This window comes from Augochlora pura, chromosome 10, assembly GCF_028453695.1.
Source record: "Augochlora pura isolate Apur16 chromosome 10, APUR_v2.2.1, whole genome shotgun sequence".
In the NCBI taxonomy this organism is placed as follows: domain Eukaryota; kingdom Metazoa; phylum Arthropoda; class Insecta; order Hymenoptera; family Halictidae; genus Augochlora; species Augochlora pura.
In genome coordinates, this window is record NC_135781.1 from 26,266,378 (window position 1) to 26,283,261 (window position 16,884).

Below are 16,884 nucleotides of genomic sequence, written 5' to 3' on the forward strand. Positions count from 1 at the left end.
GAAATTGAGAGGACAAAATGGAAGGACAAACTAAAGGGACAAAACGAAATGATAAGATGGGATAACAAAATGGAAGGACAAGAGTGGAGCAGCTGAATGCTGAAGACTGTGTGTTGACTGGTGAGCACGAACCGTAGATAATCCTAATCGAAGCAACTCGAGTCGCGGAGCGGATCTCGCGAGGACTAGCCAAGCAGATAAAAGCAGACTCGGCCAGCTTCGCGGAGCCGGCGATCGACACGAAGCCGATGGAAAACACGAAGCAGGACCCGAGGTCGCCGCAGAAAAATCATGGAATCCGCGTCGACCTCGAAATCAATAGCCTGCCGATTGGCTCCGGCGTCGATCGTGCGGCTCTCTCGCTGCTCGTCCACAACGATCATGCATGTAACAGACGCCGCGAGCGTGACGCAACCCTCTCTCGGAAAAATCCCGTCAATTTCACTCGGTAATGAATTTCCTGATGGCTCTCCCCCTCCCTCGGCCAGCCCCGGCGTGCTGTGTAGATTTAATGGAAGGTATCGGACAAATGGGAGCTCGATCGACTCCTCGGAACGAATTTATCGAATGCAGCTGCCCTTTGGCCGTCGACGTTGAGATATTATCGATATAATGCGGTTCGTCGATAGTGCACTTGGTTTCGTTTGTGGAGGACGTCGGAGTTAGTTCTCGTTGAAGCTTTATTACTGGCTAATTGAAGACTTTTAATTGTCGGGAGCGAACGTTGCGCGGCTTGATTCGCGGGGCTGTGGAACATTCGAGGGGCGGTTAACCCTCGAGTTTTTACAATTGGGCTCGAGCGACGTGTCGATTCCAGCATTTAATATCAATTTTTCGTCGAATCGGTAGATCGATTTTTATTTTTAGCATTGGAAACTTGTTGACGATAATGAAAATCCATTTAATTAAAAAAGGAATTCTGGAAATTTTCTGTACGAGATTCGAGAGAAATTTATTTACCGCTGAAATTTGCTTGTAAATTTTCGTGCACAAGTTTTAGCTCCAACGTCCATACCATTAATTCCCGAGATAGCAATCGTTGCACAGAAATATTTCTCGAATAAAACGAAGTTTGTCCAGGACCAAGGGCCAGAGGCATGATTTATCCGTCCACTACAACCCGAGAAGGACGTTCCAAGTGAACGTTTTCACCGGTCAGCAATCCCTGTGACGTAACCGGAATAAATTTGCCATTTAACGAGTGATTTGCGTAACGCTTGCGCATCGCCGGCGAACGATAAGCGATTATCGATAGAAGAGAACTAAAATGAAAGGAATGATCACACTCGGTTGCTGTTAGCTTTCAGTCCGGCCGATTCTCTGCAAGAATTTGTTAAAATGGTTATCGCAAGCAATCGAGGTTTGTCACCGCACTGCAAAATCAAAATGTTAATTAACACCTCACGCTGCGTAGTTACGACATCGACATGAAATCTGGTTAATAGAAAAAGAAACAGATCAAGGGGACGATTTCGGGGATCGTCGTGTGCGAACTAGATTCGCGAAGATCGGTAATCCGTTTTTAGATCGGCGTCGAAGTTACCGAACGATTCTTCGAATTCCGTGAAGTCCGAGGACTAGATAACCATTGGTGTATCGATTTTAGTGAAACCGGAGAACAAGTGGCACGAAACACCGAACGATTCTCTGTTTTCACGTTGCCGGAGCTTTCTTTTCTGCCCGGCTAACGCTACCAACTGTGTTAATATCACGTGCGCCGGGGCCGTAATACGTTCGGGGCCTTATCGTTCCACGAAACTCCGGCTTCGTATTATAATTTTGATTTCGTCGAGTGGAAACCGAATTTCTCCGGTGATCGACGATGCATAATCGAGTCCCTGCACGTAATTCGGCCCGATCTTCCGCCGCGATAAACACCGGCATCGAAATCTACAAGTATAATCAAGCAACTCGCTAAGTGCACCGAAAGTAACGCGTGCAATTACCAGACTCGCGGATTTCGTGCGTCAGCAACGAAAAAGGCCGAGGCGGTATTCGGAACGCGTGGAAGACCGAGCGCAGATTTAATAACATCGATGCATTTCCTTCGTCTACGTCTTCCGTTTTCGATTCTGATTTGAATTGGATAGTACACGAACATTTGTATCTGCGATCTGGTAATTACCGGTAGAATAATCGAGTAGTCAGAACGACTCGTTACCAAAGTTAATTTTAAACAGATACAACTAATGAGCTGATTTAAGAATTTTGAATGGAAGCATTTTTATCGAATTAACACTAGAATTACCGAGGTTATGTCAGGATCAATCTATATTAACTTATAATTAGTAGCAAAATTGAATTTATTTAAACTTCGCACAGTCTATATTGCAATAAATATTTTGATAAAGTAGTGAACTTAAAAATTTCTCTTGGAAATATTTTTTATAATATCAGAGACTGTAAAAGAAAAAATCTGGAACCAAATGTTTCGACTTGTTTGATAATTCTAGTGTCAACCCTTGCACTCAAGACTATTTTAGCAATCTACAGTGCTCAATCTACAATATTTCTATTCGTCCTGATTGTTCTTATTTGATACTTATAAAATTGAACGCATATGCTTGTAGAATACTTCTATTATTCGACGATTTATCGAACACAAGCGAATTTAATAATGTGAAAATTCTTTTGAAAATAGTACTAACTTTTTGCGTTGCCTCAAAGTGAAAAGGGTTAAATCTGCTGGGACTCGATCATATTGCCAATTACATTTCATACAAGCGTTGTGAAGATGCGAAACAGTTTGGAATGCGAATGACTCGAGATCATTGTACTGCGGATTTTGTGCGTTTCAGACTAAAATTAGTAGAAGGATAGAACAATAAAAAGATAGAGAGGACAACGATGTGTTACAGGTTATCAAAACAGGAGAGTAACATCTGACACGAGAGAGTATTCGAGGTTGGCACAAATATCCGCAGCGCGATGTTCCTAGTAACCTCGACGCGATCATGCGTATCCACCTACCATAACGGATGGATTCGGGTTCGGAGTGTTCGGAGCAAGTGTCCGAATTCCGGCAAAAAGCGAGAACGGGGGGGTAGGTCTTTGGACAAAAGCAGCACCATTAATGCATCGGGACCCGTGGCCAGGTCCCATTCTGCGTATCACAACACGGAGTTAACCATAAACTCGAATGGAGGCCAGTTTCTAGTAAAGACGGGCCGAATCACACGGACCGACGACGTCCACTTTACCGAGGGATGATTAATCGCGGTGAAAAAACTGCTATCAAACGAGCGAAATTCTTATACTTTTCTCTCTGAATTTCTCGTTACGAAACTGGCACTTGAGAAACTTATACGTATACTTGTAGCTTTGTATATATATAACATATATACAATATACTCTGTAATCGTATCATTATTCCGCGAACAAACACTTGGAAATCACAGATATACGGTAGTCCTACGTTAGGTCGCGCTCGAGACACGTGACACTGATATCTACACGCGTATCACCACTTTTACCTGATGGCTAAATTGCTTCTTTTTTCAAATATATATATATATGTGCTCATCTACAACAAATTCTTTCTGCTCCGAAATATTTTCAAATTCCGCGGACTACGTGCCGCGTGAACACTGCACTTATTTCGAACAGTCGACTCACTTTGCTCGACGAAAATCACAGACGATCGGTATTGATACTCACGACTTCCCTCGTTCCGATTCACTTTCGCTTGAATTTGTTTAACGAGCCGACGGATGACGTCGGACCTTTTCGAAAATTCGAATCGGCGACCGAACGGTGCTGCGCCGAACGATCGAGATGCTCGCGTAGGCGGGTTCGTCTCGCCGGGCCTTTAATATATCACGGTGGTTTTTCGAGCACACAGAGAGAAGACAGAGAGTTACGGGGTTAGGCACTATTATCGCGACCATCAACTAGAAACCATTCGCCGTCGTGATCGTTATGTTTATCGTTATCATTGTCACTGCAGCCAGCACGCGTGAGGCCCGTGGGCTCGCGAACCTCATCGTATTTCTTGTCAGCTTCTTCAGCGAGGAACCTGGCCTCCTTCAGCTGATTCTCGAGGGCGTCCATGCGCTCTTCATCGGCCAAGCTGCGATTCTCAAGAATCTTGCGGGCTCTTTAATAATTTACACAAAAGAATCGGGATTAACATTACGGTATACAACAGTATCGAAATCGGCTGGAGACTTAAATTAACGCTGTCGGCTGCTCCGGAAGTGACCGCACCGCTCTGCTACACCGCCAAACGGTGACCTATACACCTGAAAATTGTATCCGTTCGAGCGAATTTGTGAGCGATTTTAACGAACCTCGGTTAATTTAAGAGATAACGATTCTCTTTCCGCTCGGAGAACTAATGAGAGATCTTCGACCTATTTTATTCCGGAAAGATTGTACTTAAATGTGTCTGGCGACAAGAATTGCATAGAAAAAGTGTCCAGTTGTCTACTAGAGCAGATAAGTTGTAGTATTTGCTGTGAACGCGACTTGGAAAATAGAACAAGATGTTCGAAAGTAGTGGAAGCTAATTGACAGTGACTTCTTGCGACTTCGTAATTGGTTAGATGGCGCGCTAGAATGCGACGTTACGGAGAAAATACTGTATTCCATACTTTCACATATCAAATTAATCGCTGCAAATTGCTTCCGAATTAATCGCTGTGTTTTGACTCGAGAAAAGCGTCGTAAAACTTACAACCATTGCCAAGAAAAGAACTGCAATCTGCACAGTATTTAAATAATAATTCAGTATAATTTAAGTAATAATTCAGTATAATTTAAGTAATAATTCCGTATAATTTAAATAATAATTCAGTGTAATTTAAATAATAATCCAGTGTAATTTAAACAATAATTCAGTGTAATTTAAATAATAGTTTGTTTAGTGAAATTGTACGCTCGTGTTCGCCTTCTATTGAATATCGTTTGTCGTAACTGCTTCTTTTAATATCTGCGACACCTGGTTCGTTAAAACGGCCTGTAATTTGCTCGAACAAGCGGCGAATAGACAATCGCCCTGTTTCGCAATTAACCCACCTCCTCGTATTTTTTATCCGCCTCCTCGGCGATCAGTTTAGCCTGTGCTAGCTGCTGCTCCAGCAAGGATACCCGGTCGTCCTCCATATTGGTACGGTTTTCGAGTGCCTTGCGTATCCTAGCGATCGATTATCATTCGAGTTTTAGCGTCTACTTAATCGTCGTTGAAAGAAATACGAACTAAAAATCTCTCGATCTTAACTTGGAACCCATCGCAGAAAAATGTCAATTCAATTGAATTCACAGAAAAGAAAAACTTGAGAATTTAGTACAAGCTTAACCGTGAAAGGATTTTTCATTGGACAGTTAATTTAATCTTGAACGGATTTGATTTCGTGTACCAATTGCCGAGAAGCTAAGACGACGAAAGAAAAGTTTCCACGAAGTTTTTTTAAAGGATCTCGAAGAGAGCGCGTAGTTGTTCGGCGCGAGAATCGGGAAGTAGGCGAGGTGGAATCGAGCTTCCTTGCGACAAGAAGCCGCAAGCAGATCATTCTCTTATCAACCGCGATAAAACCGTGTGTCGACTGCTTTGCGTACGCGAGTCCGATCGCGATCGTAATGGATCCCTAGCAGGACTTCAAACCTGCCCCGATAATCGGCGATCCTTATCGGTTGCGGGCAACAATCGCAACGGAGAATTCCGGAACCGTAATCTCGAAGTTCTTTCAACGTCGAAAGGTTAGTACCATCGATAAACAGCATTCTGACGTTCAATCGAAGTCGGAGCGAAAGGAGAACGAGTGTAACTTTACCGACATTGCCTTCTTTCGGCTCGTTTACCACGAGTATTTTTCTGAAATTCTGTACAGCCGAAAGACTGATTTATAGACTGCGAGTTTGATCACTTTACGACGGAAATAACTCGACAAAGACTAAAACAACAGATTGAAATTTTTAAAGGAGAGAACGAATTTCTAATTAATCTCGTTTCTTGCGACAAATTGATAAATAATTAATAAGCATTTGAGAAACGACATTTGCATTTTTATCAGTCAATTGATCAGCAAGAGAATCTCTCTCCCTGTTTCCAGCGAGTCTGATTTAGAATTCAAGGAAGAAAATTTGCAACAATTTGTATAATGAATCGAACGATATTGAATTTCACGCCGAGGCAGTGTTTACATCATTTTCTAATTAAACGCCCACCTCGTGTGAAATCGGTAATTACTGCTCTGCCTGTGGCCTCGTCTCCTCCCCCTCCACAGAAGAAATCGCGGCTGTGGCTGCGTTCGATTATTAGATAACTGCGAGTCGTTTCTGAGCGATTATAACGCGATACTGTGCTGCGATTTATTAATAGATCTCATCGAGATACTTTATTTCGAGGATACCGGCTCTTTCGACTCGACTTCTTTGAACGTCCGATGCTAATTTCGATTCCGTGCTAGTTCACACGAATCTGTAACACCTTCTTCAACGATTTCTGCTGAAGTTATTGTCAAAGGAATCATTTACTTATGGCAAAGTAATAAGTTATTATCGTGAAGAAATAATATATTATCAAAGAAGTAACGTCGAAGAAATAATTTATTACGGTCAAAGAAATAACTTATTATTTCTGAAGAAATAGTTATATTAAACACTAAGTAAATTATTATCAGGATTTCATCTCCACGGAATTGTATATTCAACCACATTGCAATTAATTACTCTTCAATGGAACTATTAATATTCCTCAAATAAAAATTCGTGAAAGTGTTTCCTTTACAACAACCTCAGCAGAGCAATCTGAAAGCAATGCACGATTTAGGCTCCTGCTGGGTAGATAATAGCGGTGAGAATCTTCAAGAACCATTAATTATTCAAGCAAAAGACGGTAAGAACATTATTAATATCCCCTTTGGCGGTCCTTTGTTTAATGACCTATAACCTATCTATTCAATTGTAATTAATACGAAATCGATCATAACTTTCTCTAAATAAATTGCCCCACGGCTTTCGCTAAACCTGCATAGTTTGCCAACTAGCACGAACTCATGGTCTCCATTTCAAAGTTATTTTCTAAACTATCTCTATCATGAAAATGTCCGAGCATAATGCCGCGGATTACGTTTAAGTATGAAAAAGTTAGAAACTGAAATTTCAAAGTCGCTTCTATCTGCTCGGCATTCATGTCCAGGCAGACCGAGCTGCGCAAAATGGAGCGACGCGAGCTATATCTTCTACGTTGCAGAATGCAACCTAGCCTGTGAGCGAGATGCAACTTTTCCAATATAGAACGCGAACCCGCCGGGACGACGGACGAAAGTGCATAAACTCTCTGCTCTTCTTGAATCGATAAGTCCCACGACCGCTATTATCTGCCCATTCAGAGAACGGGCACACGTCTCCGGCGTAAGCCCGCAGACATTCTTTATAAATACCCATTGAGAAGTTGCTCATTAAGGGGGGCACAGAGAGCCGGGTATTTATAAAAATTACGTCGGACGCGCGCGGCGGCCCTCGTCATCGGAGAGAAACGTAGATGATAATGCGGCGTCGTTTACCGTTCGCTCTCATCTGCGGCCTGGGACGCCTCTGCCAATTTAGCAGTGGCAGTGGCGAGACGTTCCTCGGATCTCTCGAGGTCCTCCTCCAACAGTTGGATACGGCGGTTCAAGGCAGCAACTTCCGATTCAGCCTGCAATCAAACAGGAAGCCACGTTAATTTCATTCGGGTGTCTTTGCATTTATCTGAACCACAATTCGGCATTGTTCGAATACAATTTCATTCGAAAGATTTGTCGAATAAAATTCCATTAGAACGAATTTATCTGAAATATTCGTCGAATAAAATTTTATTCGAACAATTCATTAGAAATAGTACCCAAATAAAATTTATTAGAAATATTTCTCAAGGATAATCGTTGACTAGTCTAGTATTTCAGCATACAGTTTTCAAGCTTATAACTCAGTCGACCTTTGAAGTTCAATGAAATAATTAAAAAGCGTGTGCATTTTATGCACTGCATATTTTGAAGCATAAAAAGGAAACAAAAGTGAGTGTAATTTTTATGAAATTTTTACCAAAAGAAGACTGTTCGATAAGTCCTTTCCTCACTGTAAAATAAGGAGTATGTCTTGTAACTAATTTTGAAACACTAATGACAACATTGGAAAAATTTAGAGAATGGTAAAACTTAAGTTATTTATTAGCTTTTAATATCGATGTTCGATAGTCTGATAACCATTGTGCCTGAAAAATTATAATCCTGATAAATCGAATACTCATTTCCCAGATACTGACTCATAGGTTCGTCGCTGATACGCTATCGATACGCCTTTAAACACTTTATTAAGCTACTTGCAACACATGTATGATAATGACATGATTATAAAAGTATTTCGCAATAACGAGATTAAAAATTGCCGTGTGTACAGTCTCAAAATTTTTCAACACCAAACTTGAACAGTTCGAAACCATTCTGCGTCGAACGGTGCTCTCCAAAATGGCTGCGAGAAGGCAGGTTCTCGCGGATCGCAGCCAGACAAATTGCAAAACCAGTGTGCACAGTCGAATAAACGTGCGGCGATGTCGTCACCGCGAAGATAATTCATAACGCGTTAGGTGCTAGATAACGGAGTACTAACGAAAATCAGCTCTCGCGCTTCCTGCAAGAAAATGGGACATATGTTCCGAGTATATCGGAGGCACGGGGGGATATTACGTTTCAGTTAACGTCAGAGAATTCTTCAGTTGGCAAACTGCAAGCTGGCATTTGTCAGCGCGTAAACGAGCTGACGGAGTGAAGATAAAGAGCAAGATACAGTATATCTACGTTGACACAGAGTGGTTGCTTGTTTATTAAGTGATTCAGCCTCGTCGGTTGCGACCATCTTGTTGTTGCACGCTAAACAAAGCGATCTGACAACCACCAGCCGCATGGGGATCCTTTCCGGTCCCGTGGCCTCCACATCCCCTCGATCATCTACTTTTCTCCACTTAAAACGAGCTCCTATCTATCAACGATCTTTTTCACGACTACTTAATTGATACCAGAATTTAAGACAATTTCGAATAAAGCGATATTTTCCAAGTCCTTGTACCAGAAAGCGAAACACAGGTCAGAGATATAGATAACAACTAGACTGTGACATAAGAAATTTGTCCATTCTCTCGATATTTAGAGAATGATTCACGAACTTGAGAATTAGCCTAAAGATTATCAGGCTAATAATTACATTCTTTCCATCGGAGTGCGTAAAAGTCCTGGGACTTACGGCACAGGATGCGTCAACAACTCCTCATCCTATTAGCACTTTAAATACCGGAAGTCAATTAATAAGTTTTTTAATGACGACGTTATATCTAGACAAAGCTCGATCGCTTCCTCTTAAATAACGATCTCGACAGGAATTGCTGGATCGTATTAATTGAGACAAATTGTCGATTTCGGGATGCGGTTGCTATTCCCGTAAAACGCGTCAAGGAATATTAAGCATGATGGGCGAAGCGCTCACGTGTTGCTATTTCATAGTAGATCGAAATGATTGTTCGAGGACGAAATTGTTCTCTTTGCCTGGGTGAACTGGCTGTTTATTTCTCGCTTAGAGGAGCACGGAGACGAGATACGGAGAGGTAAAAATTCGTTAACAGGTTCTCGGCGGCTAATCCTCGTGTATAAGAGGCCTATCAACTAGCTTCCGGTAATGGGTTTCACTCACTCTGGGACCATGCCGGCAGCTAAAGCGACTGGTCCTTAACTACTCATCAAAATTGCTGAAGCACATTCCTGGAGCCGCAATGCGACGTTTATTGCGATATATGCACTCCACGGATTTGCAGTATCTTAAGCTGATAAAATTTCTACATAGCTGAGAGGTATATCGTTCCTTAAAATTCAAGTTCACAAGACATACGTATCTTCGATCTTATCCATTCATGAAAGAAATTAATAAATCAAATATAAAACTAAAAAGACAGAGGGATTTAAGGATATTGTTACACTATTTTCAACCTATTACAATTGCTTCAAGAACAAAAAGATACTTTCATCTAATTCATATGTCTTACGATTAATATAGATAATTTTCGTTTTGCATAAAGATCCAAAGACCATAACTAAGTTGTTTGTATTTTTATGCACATATCTTTATGTACTTATCATGAATGTTTTTAAATAATAATTTGCATAAAGTAATACATTATATTATGTAATAGTATGATAATGGTTGTTTTAAAAAGATAAACGACAAATAAACACTTAACAGAGTTCGGTGCGACTGCCACTTGGATTCGTCTCAACTAACAAGCACGACGCGACCAAAGCGACAAAAATGCATTTATGGAGATTTCAATTGACTCCTATTGCAGCGAACGAATAAATCCACCGAACAAATTCCCACAGAAGAACAAATTCCTGGATCAACCTTTTGAACCCGTCCGGCGACTCCAGTGCTACAGAATTAATTAGAATGAACCTTCGCGGAGCTAAACAAGCGCGTCGAACAATTTCGTTGCGAGGAGGCGTGAAATGGGTCAGCTTGTCTAGGGGATTGTCTGAGCCGTGAAGGATTCGCCGTAGGTCCTCCTGGATCTCAGAAAACGAGGCGAAGCCTGCATGCAAACGTGCGACACGTGATTGCGATTCGTCAGAACGGAACACAGCCGTGACGAGATCGCCAAGGTCTTCGCTCTGTTCGCATATCAATGACCCACGGCTTCCTTGAGCTCGTGCTCGGCCGATTTAATTGAACGGGTCAGCGAGCGCGTCACTAATTCTCGCAGCATCCGCGCGCCGTCGCCATTTTGCTTCGTCGACGGCGAAATACCCGCGCACGAAATTCGAACCGATTCATCCGCGATCCGAGAAACGGCGACCCCGCCGACCGAAACGCAAGCTTTTCCGCTCCCGCGGATTGACCGTCTCCCATGAAAGCCGCTTCCGAATAATCTCGGTTAATTAAATTCAGACGGGTTTCTGTTCGCTTTCGTGACGCGATTCGAAGCTATCTGGAAATGGAACGAATGCGCTTTCGGTTTGCCAATCGCAAATTGGCTTGCACTCTTTCGTCGTTCCGATGCAAATTTTCCGCATCGAATGCGGGAGATTGATATGCGAATTGTTGGAGACGTGATTCAGCTCCTGTTTTTGCTACGGTGAACAATTTCTGCATGGACCGCGAGAGATAAAATATGATTTCCGATCTTAATAGTTCGAGGAATCTAAGAATAACTTAAATGATATAGAATTGAATATTACTGAGACTTTTAATGTATTTTTTTTAAAAGATATTCTTTGTAGGATGTAATAAGTTATTCTGCTACGTTGTAAGATGTTTGGAAAATATATTAGATGTTTATAAAATATACTAGATGTTTGTAAAATATACTAACGTTTGTAGAATATACTAGACGTTTGCAAAATACATTAGATGTTTGACAAATATACCAGACGTTTGAAAAATATACTAGTTCGCTAAAAATCTGCAGTCTGAGAACGATTTTAATTATGGTCGAGACAGTACGTTGACACATTTAATGTTTCACACAGTCTCAATGGAACGACAAGCGTGTAAATGAACTCGTATGTAAGAGGTGTGACAGTGCGCGTTAATTAGCCTGCTAGATAATCCTATCGGTGACACAGTATTGTTACATTTCAACGAGTTGTGTCATTCATCCACGAACAGTATAATTACAAGTCTAAACATAGGAAAGAATTTCCTATATTCACATACTTAAAGAGCTGCAATTGGAACGTGCAAAGTGCAACATAATTAAAATTGCATAATAGTGTTTAGGTTAACGTTTCTTTAACAAGTTTAAATCCTCGTTATTACGTCTACTAAAATTTTGTCGAACAATCTGTAAAACAATTTTGCTCAACGAAAATGAGTATAATAATATCTGTTCAATCTTTTAAATTATTTCACTGGGGTACAGATTTTTAATAAAAATAGTCTCGACTGTAGAACATAGAAACTAAATATTAAACTTTAATTAATAATTTTAATGGATCAAAATAATGTGTCGATGTTCGTTGATTTTTTTAATCTTCACGTTTTTTAAATTGCATCTACTTAATTTTGCCACAGAAGGACAAATATGTACAAGGTACTCGATCGAGGAAGTTAAAACGATTGAGAAGAGACGAGGCTAGTGAATCACGGAAAAGGTGATCGAACCACAGCGGATCCGGGTCGGTCCAAGGGATTTATTCGGTGTTACGTCAGACGAGTCGAACCGCGGGCCCTTACAAATGTAAATTACTTAACGCTCGATTACACGTGTACACGGGAGTACACGCAACTCGAGGCCCTTGTCCCCGTTAGCCGGCTGCACCTGCGGCGATTGTGTACACAGAACGGTTCAATTCTAATTCATCGCGCGGGCACACCGAACGTTACGCGCGCTTTTATGCACGTGTTACCGTTTCCCGGCCACGTACACGTATGTGCTATGAACCTCGCATCCGGATCATTCGACACGCCTGTTCTCTCCCCCATCGGCAAAAGTCATCGAAAAGCGGACGATCGATTACCTTATCTGCCAGAATCGATGCGAAGCCCCTGAACGAGCCTCCGACGGTTCGAGACAAAAATTATCTATTCAAGTGCTGCTCGGTCGTTTATTAAATTCGAGTATTCGCTAGCCGAAAGTTAGGCTTCTCGATGATATTTCTATCACCGAAAATTGCGCAATGATTCACTGAACTCTACTGTGTATAATTTTATATTCATATGCGCAGTGTGCGCGGTTAAAATCGTAGATCGAGTTTTAATTAAACTCTATTCTTTAATATTCTTTGACAATCTTCGAACGTTTAATTAACGACTCGATTGTTGTATTTTGCAGACGATGGATCGTTCACTGTCACAGCGAGCAAATCTGGGAACATATTCTGAACTTGGAGCGTATTTAGTAGGGTCCCGTTAAATGCTCGTTGACCGAGTAAAGCAGTTCAACGAATCCCTGCTGCACAAAATTAAAGTATTGCACAACGGGCTCGACGAAGATGCAACGTTTATAACGGCGCTACGATTAGCATTGCAAAGCTGCATTTTAACGAACGAAGTCTTCAATCTGCATTTAAGGCTACCGGTAATCAAAACTCGTACGGACACAAACGTCGGCGTTTGGTAAATCCTTTTAGCAGAATGATATGCAAATTTTCTGACACGCCCGCGATCGATACCTTTCGTCGGCATTCGATCGCCATCTATTCAAAGCCGAACGCGAGCATCGAATTACAGTAATTTCATCGCTCGCGAAGTAACTCGTCCCGCGATTCCTAATTTATTGGACAAATTAGCCGGCGAACGTGGCACTGAAGGAAACAGACACGCCCACGCGCTGCCATAGTCGAACAGGTCTCGCCAATCATATCCGCGCCGATGTTGGTAAGTGTGCCAAACATCCGCCACGGATCACCCTCCGGTGCCATCATTATGCCCTGCTAATTTGGCGCCGGTTGCGACTGTCGCGAGCTTTTGCAAAAATTCGTGTCACTTAACCGTCTGCAGGCGAGTGACGACTTCAAGATGTCACGAAAAATAGTTGTATCACAGTTTAAAAGAATTTTAACGTTATCCAATTTGTTTACATTCGAAAAACTGTTGAAAATATAATTACCGTTGCATGAGTCACAGAATTCAACTTCATATGTATAAAATACACTAGGATGTATAAAGTGAAAATACTATAGATGAGAAAAACTATTTCGGATTTATAGTTAAAATGGCTCCGAATTGCAAAGGGTTAATTCCCTTCTCCGAAATTGAAATCGCTCAGTTGGCACAGAGAAACGACGTTCATTCTCTGGAAACGATAATGCGAGATTAAATTCTACGAATGACGGAACACGCCTAAAGATGGCGGAAAATTCTTCGATTAGAAAGGGCCTTGACTTTTTGCTATTATTCCAACTACGTTGGAATCTGTTTCGAACATCAACTTTGCAACCCCTCGTAAAAAGGCTTTATTGGCTCTGTTTAAAACATGAACGTAGGAAGTGATAATTGGAGGACGGAGCATTATATCCGCGAGCTGAATTTTCACACGACTATCGCCGCGAGGCATTCCTGGTCTCGAATTCTACCTTCGCGGTCGATCGCGTTTCAAAAATCGCGCGGTTAATGAGTCAAAGATACGATTGTTATTCATCGATACCGATCTCGCCATTAAATCCGCACATTCCCGTTTGCAAGTATTAAGACATCTGGAGTGTGAGAACGCGATACGCGTCATAAAAATGACAGACCTGACACTGCACTCGTTTTATCTCACGTAACACAACAAATAATTATTCAGCGCTGTCGGTCTCCGAACAACATTCCCTCAAGATCAACGATCTGAGCATTTCTGCTCGCGTCTGCAGAACTTATTAGACACGGTATTCTTATAGGTCGAGGTAGGAAAGCATAACTGTAATAAGTAAATGATTGCATAACGTGTGGAGAATTAGCTGGTGCTAAATATTGTGCAAGAGATCCTATAGAGACTGTACGTAGATTCGTCAATTGCCGTGGCCTTACACGGGGACGGGTCTGATACGGTTAACGCGACCACGCGCCGTGATGTTTGTTTGTTTATTAATAAATTCGCTGTCGGGACGCAGTCAATCGACGCTCGATTATGTAAACCAGTCAATAAAGGCGCCACGTGCCACGGTCGGAGCTCGTACGTAACGTCACTTTCACGATTCGAGCTAAATCCGTCGATGCTGAGGGAATCAATGAACCAGACGCTCGTGTCCATGATATCCGGGGACGTCGAGAGCCCTATTTCACAAAGCGTGCTGTCCACCGCCTGATTTTGACGTGCAGTGCCGGAACAAAATTACTCGTACACCTGTCTCTCGTTCTCGAAGCGCCATACAAACATTTTTCACTGTACCAGCGAAGTTAAAACAGCGTTCAAGCCGCGAGAAAAATCAACGTCGACAATTCTGACTTCGACGAAGGCCTCGAGATATTTCATATTTTCATTGAAACATTTAATATTATTTTATATAAATGTATATGATTCCGATTAATTTAATTTTCAAATGATGGAATCAACTCCATAAGAGAATGATCGTGGAAAAATTATTAATTAACTTAATAAACTGAACTATACAGCAACATTTTTATCAAAACATCGACGAAGGTTACCACCGTGTGTTGTAAAATTAAATCGGAATTAAAATAATTGTACTATTTATAATTGTAAAATTTCTATTCGAGCAAGAATATTCTCTGCACTCCAGCAACGAAATTTGCAAACAGCAATTACTCGCGTTGAGAGCGAAGAATTTTAATGGAAGAGTAGTTCAATTTGCAGCCCCGGCGCTTCGCTTGTGGGAACAACGAACAATTACGAGTCCGAGTGTTTCGCGCATGGTAACAGGGTGTGGTGCCCCATTATCCTGGAAGAAGACGTCGATATCAGAGGGGGAGAAGTTGAGTAGTAGTTCCCTGGTGAGACAATAAACGCGATACGAGGCGCGTGTCGGCCAGTTATCGAGTTAGGCGAAAGGAAACGAAAAAGGAGTCCGCCTAGGCAGTGCACTTCACTGCTCGATGACAAAAGCTAGTTAGTGCAGCTTCGGCGAGCTTGAACCCGCTGGCCTTTTAGGACCAGCCGCGCCATAAACTGTGTCTCGTCACGAGCACACGTTGACAGTTCTCTACTTTTTTTTTGGAACGTATCCAAGGTTAATCACCACGGTGTAATCGGACATAATGGATGCATTCCTGCTTCAGTAGTTGTACAAACATTCGAGACTTTAAGATTAAGGGCACGAGGGCGAGCTTAGGGGTGTTCACTGAAAAAACTGTAGCAAAATTAGTTCGATAAGTGGGGTTAATTTACCCATTATTGTATATAAATATATTGTTATATTTATGTTTACTCGAAGATCGTTTAATGAAGGAACTTTGTCTGCAACAGCTGTTTGATGAAGTCTCAAGAATTTATATCTTTAGAGTCTATTGGAATCTGGACTTGTACCCTGGCGATTGAAACAATGTTTACATCGAACAAACGCAGCATTCGAACAGTATCGAGATATTTAACAAAAAGTTGGAGCTCTATTGTTGAAATCTGTTTACGCTGAAACACTATACCGTCCTGCGAAGGATATGTAAGATAATCTCGTAGGGAGATGTCACCCTTAATTACGACCCTAATCGATAATGCACGGGGGCCAGTATGGCACGATACTGGAGTGTACAACGGGTTTCTTCGACACAATGGAAAGGTCAGAGGAAAATGTTTCTTCGACCTTAAGCATTAGGCGATCTCCTACGTCATAGGCGTAAATAAAGGTAACATGGGTACAGTCAACAGCTCGTCGCGACAGAAAAAGGAAACAACGATTTCGGATACGTGAGCACGTACGTCGTCATCCTACTCGAATGTCTACCAGGCCGATGTTCGGCCATAGAATTTCAACGAGTCACGCGTTCTCCGTGCACCTCGGCGAATCAACTGTACCCGCAGGCCGGACTTGCTCGAACATGTTCAAACGTCGTTGAATATTCACGTATCCGGAATTATGGGAAACAGGCTTATTATGCGTTCGCTTGTTTACAGCGATCGCGAATGCGAGGACAAGATTGTTTACGTTGAATACGCGAGCACAGTGGGAACGACGCCGGGATAGTCGAGCTGGATCTTTCGCCTGCGCCAATAACATTGTCCCTTTGTGTGTCACTCCTTTCATTGAATAGTCGAATCAACTGTTACAGTTACACGTAATCTAAATGCAAAGTGGTATGCGGCAGGAAATTCTCCGGTAAATTGAGTAATTTTATTGGAAGACATTAAAATGGATTAAGTACGAAGTTTCTGGAATTGCCTGTCGACTTTTCGATTGTAGAATTGTTTAAACAGGTGGAGAGACTTTGTGAAATGAATTTTGCGCTGGACTCTGGTGCCTCGAGAACTCGAACCTCGCAATA

At 41.9% G+C, this 16,884-nt stretch overlaps 1 protein-coding gene across 20 annotated transcripts in view; it reads right to left on the minus strand.

Annotated features, from left to right (window-relative positions):
- The window catches only part of Tm1 (tropomyosin 1), a 45,299-nt gene that overhangs the window by 14,820 nt on the left and 13,595 nt on the right, over positions 1-16,884 (minus strand). For 11 of the 20 annotated variants that reach the window (XM_078193166.1, XM_078193158.1, XM_078193156.1 and 8 more), the window contains 2 exons: positions 7,506-7,639; positions 3,979-4,096 (listed from right to left, as the gene is read on the minus strand). In XM_078193166.1, coding sequence (XP_078049292.1) covers positions 3,979-4,096; positions 7,506-7,639 — 252 coding nt within the window. Of the gene's footprint in view, positions 1-3,978; positions 4,097-5,016; positions 5,135-7,505; positions 7,640-16,884 lie in introns of all 20 variants that reach the window. The other 9 variants (XM_078193165.1, XM_078193164.1, XM_078193154.1 and 6 more) reach the window with 1 other exon arrangement.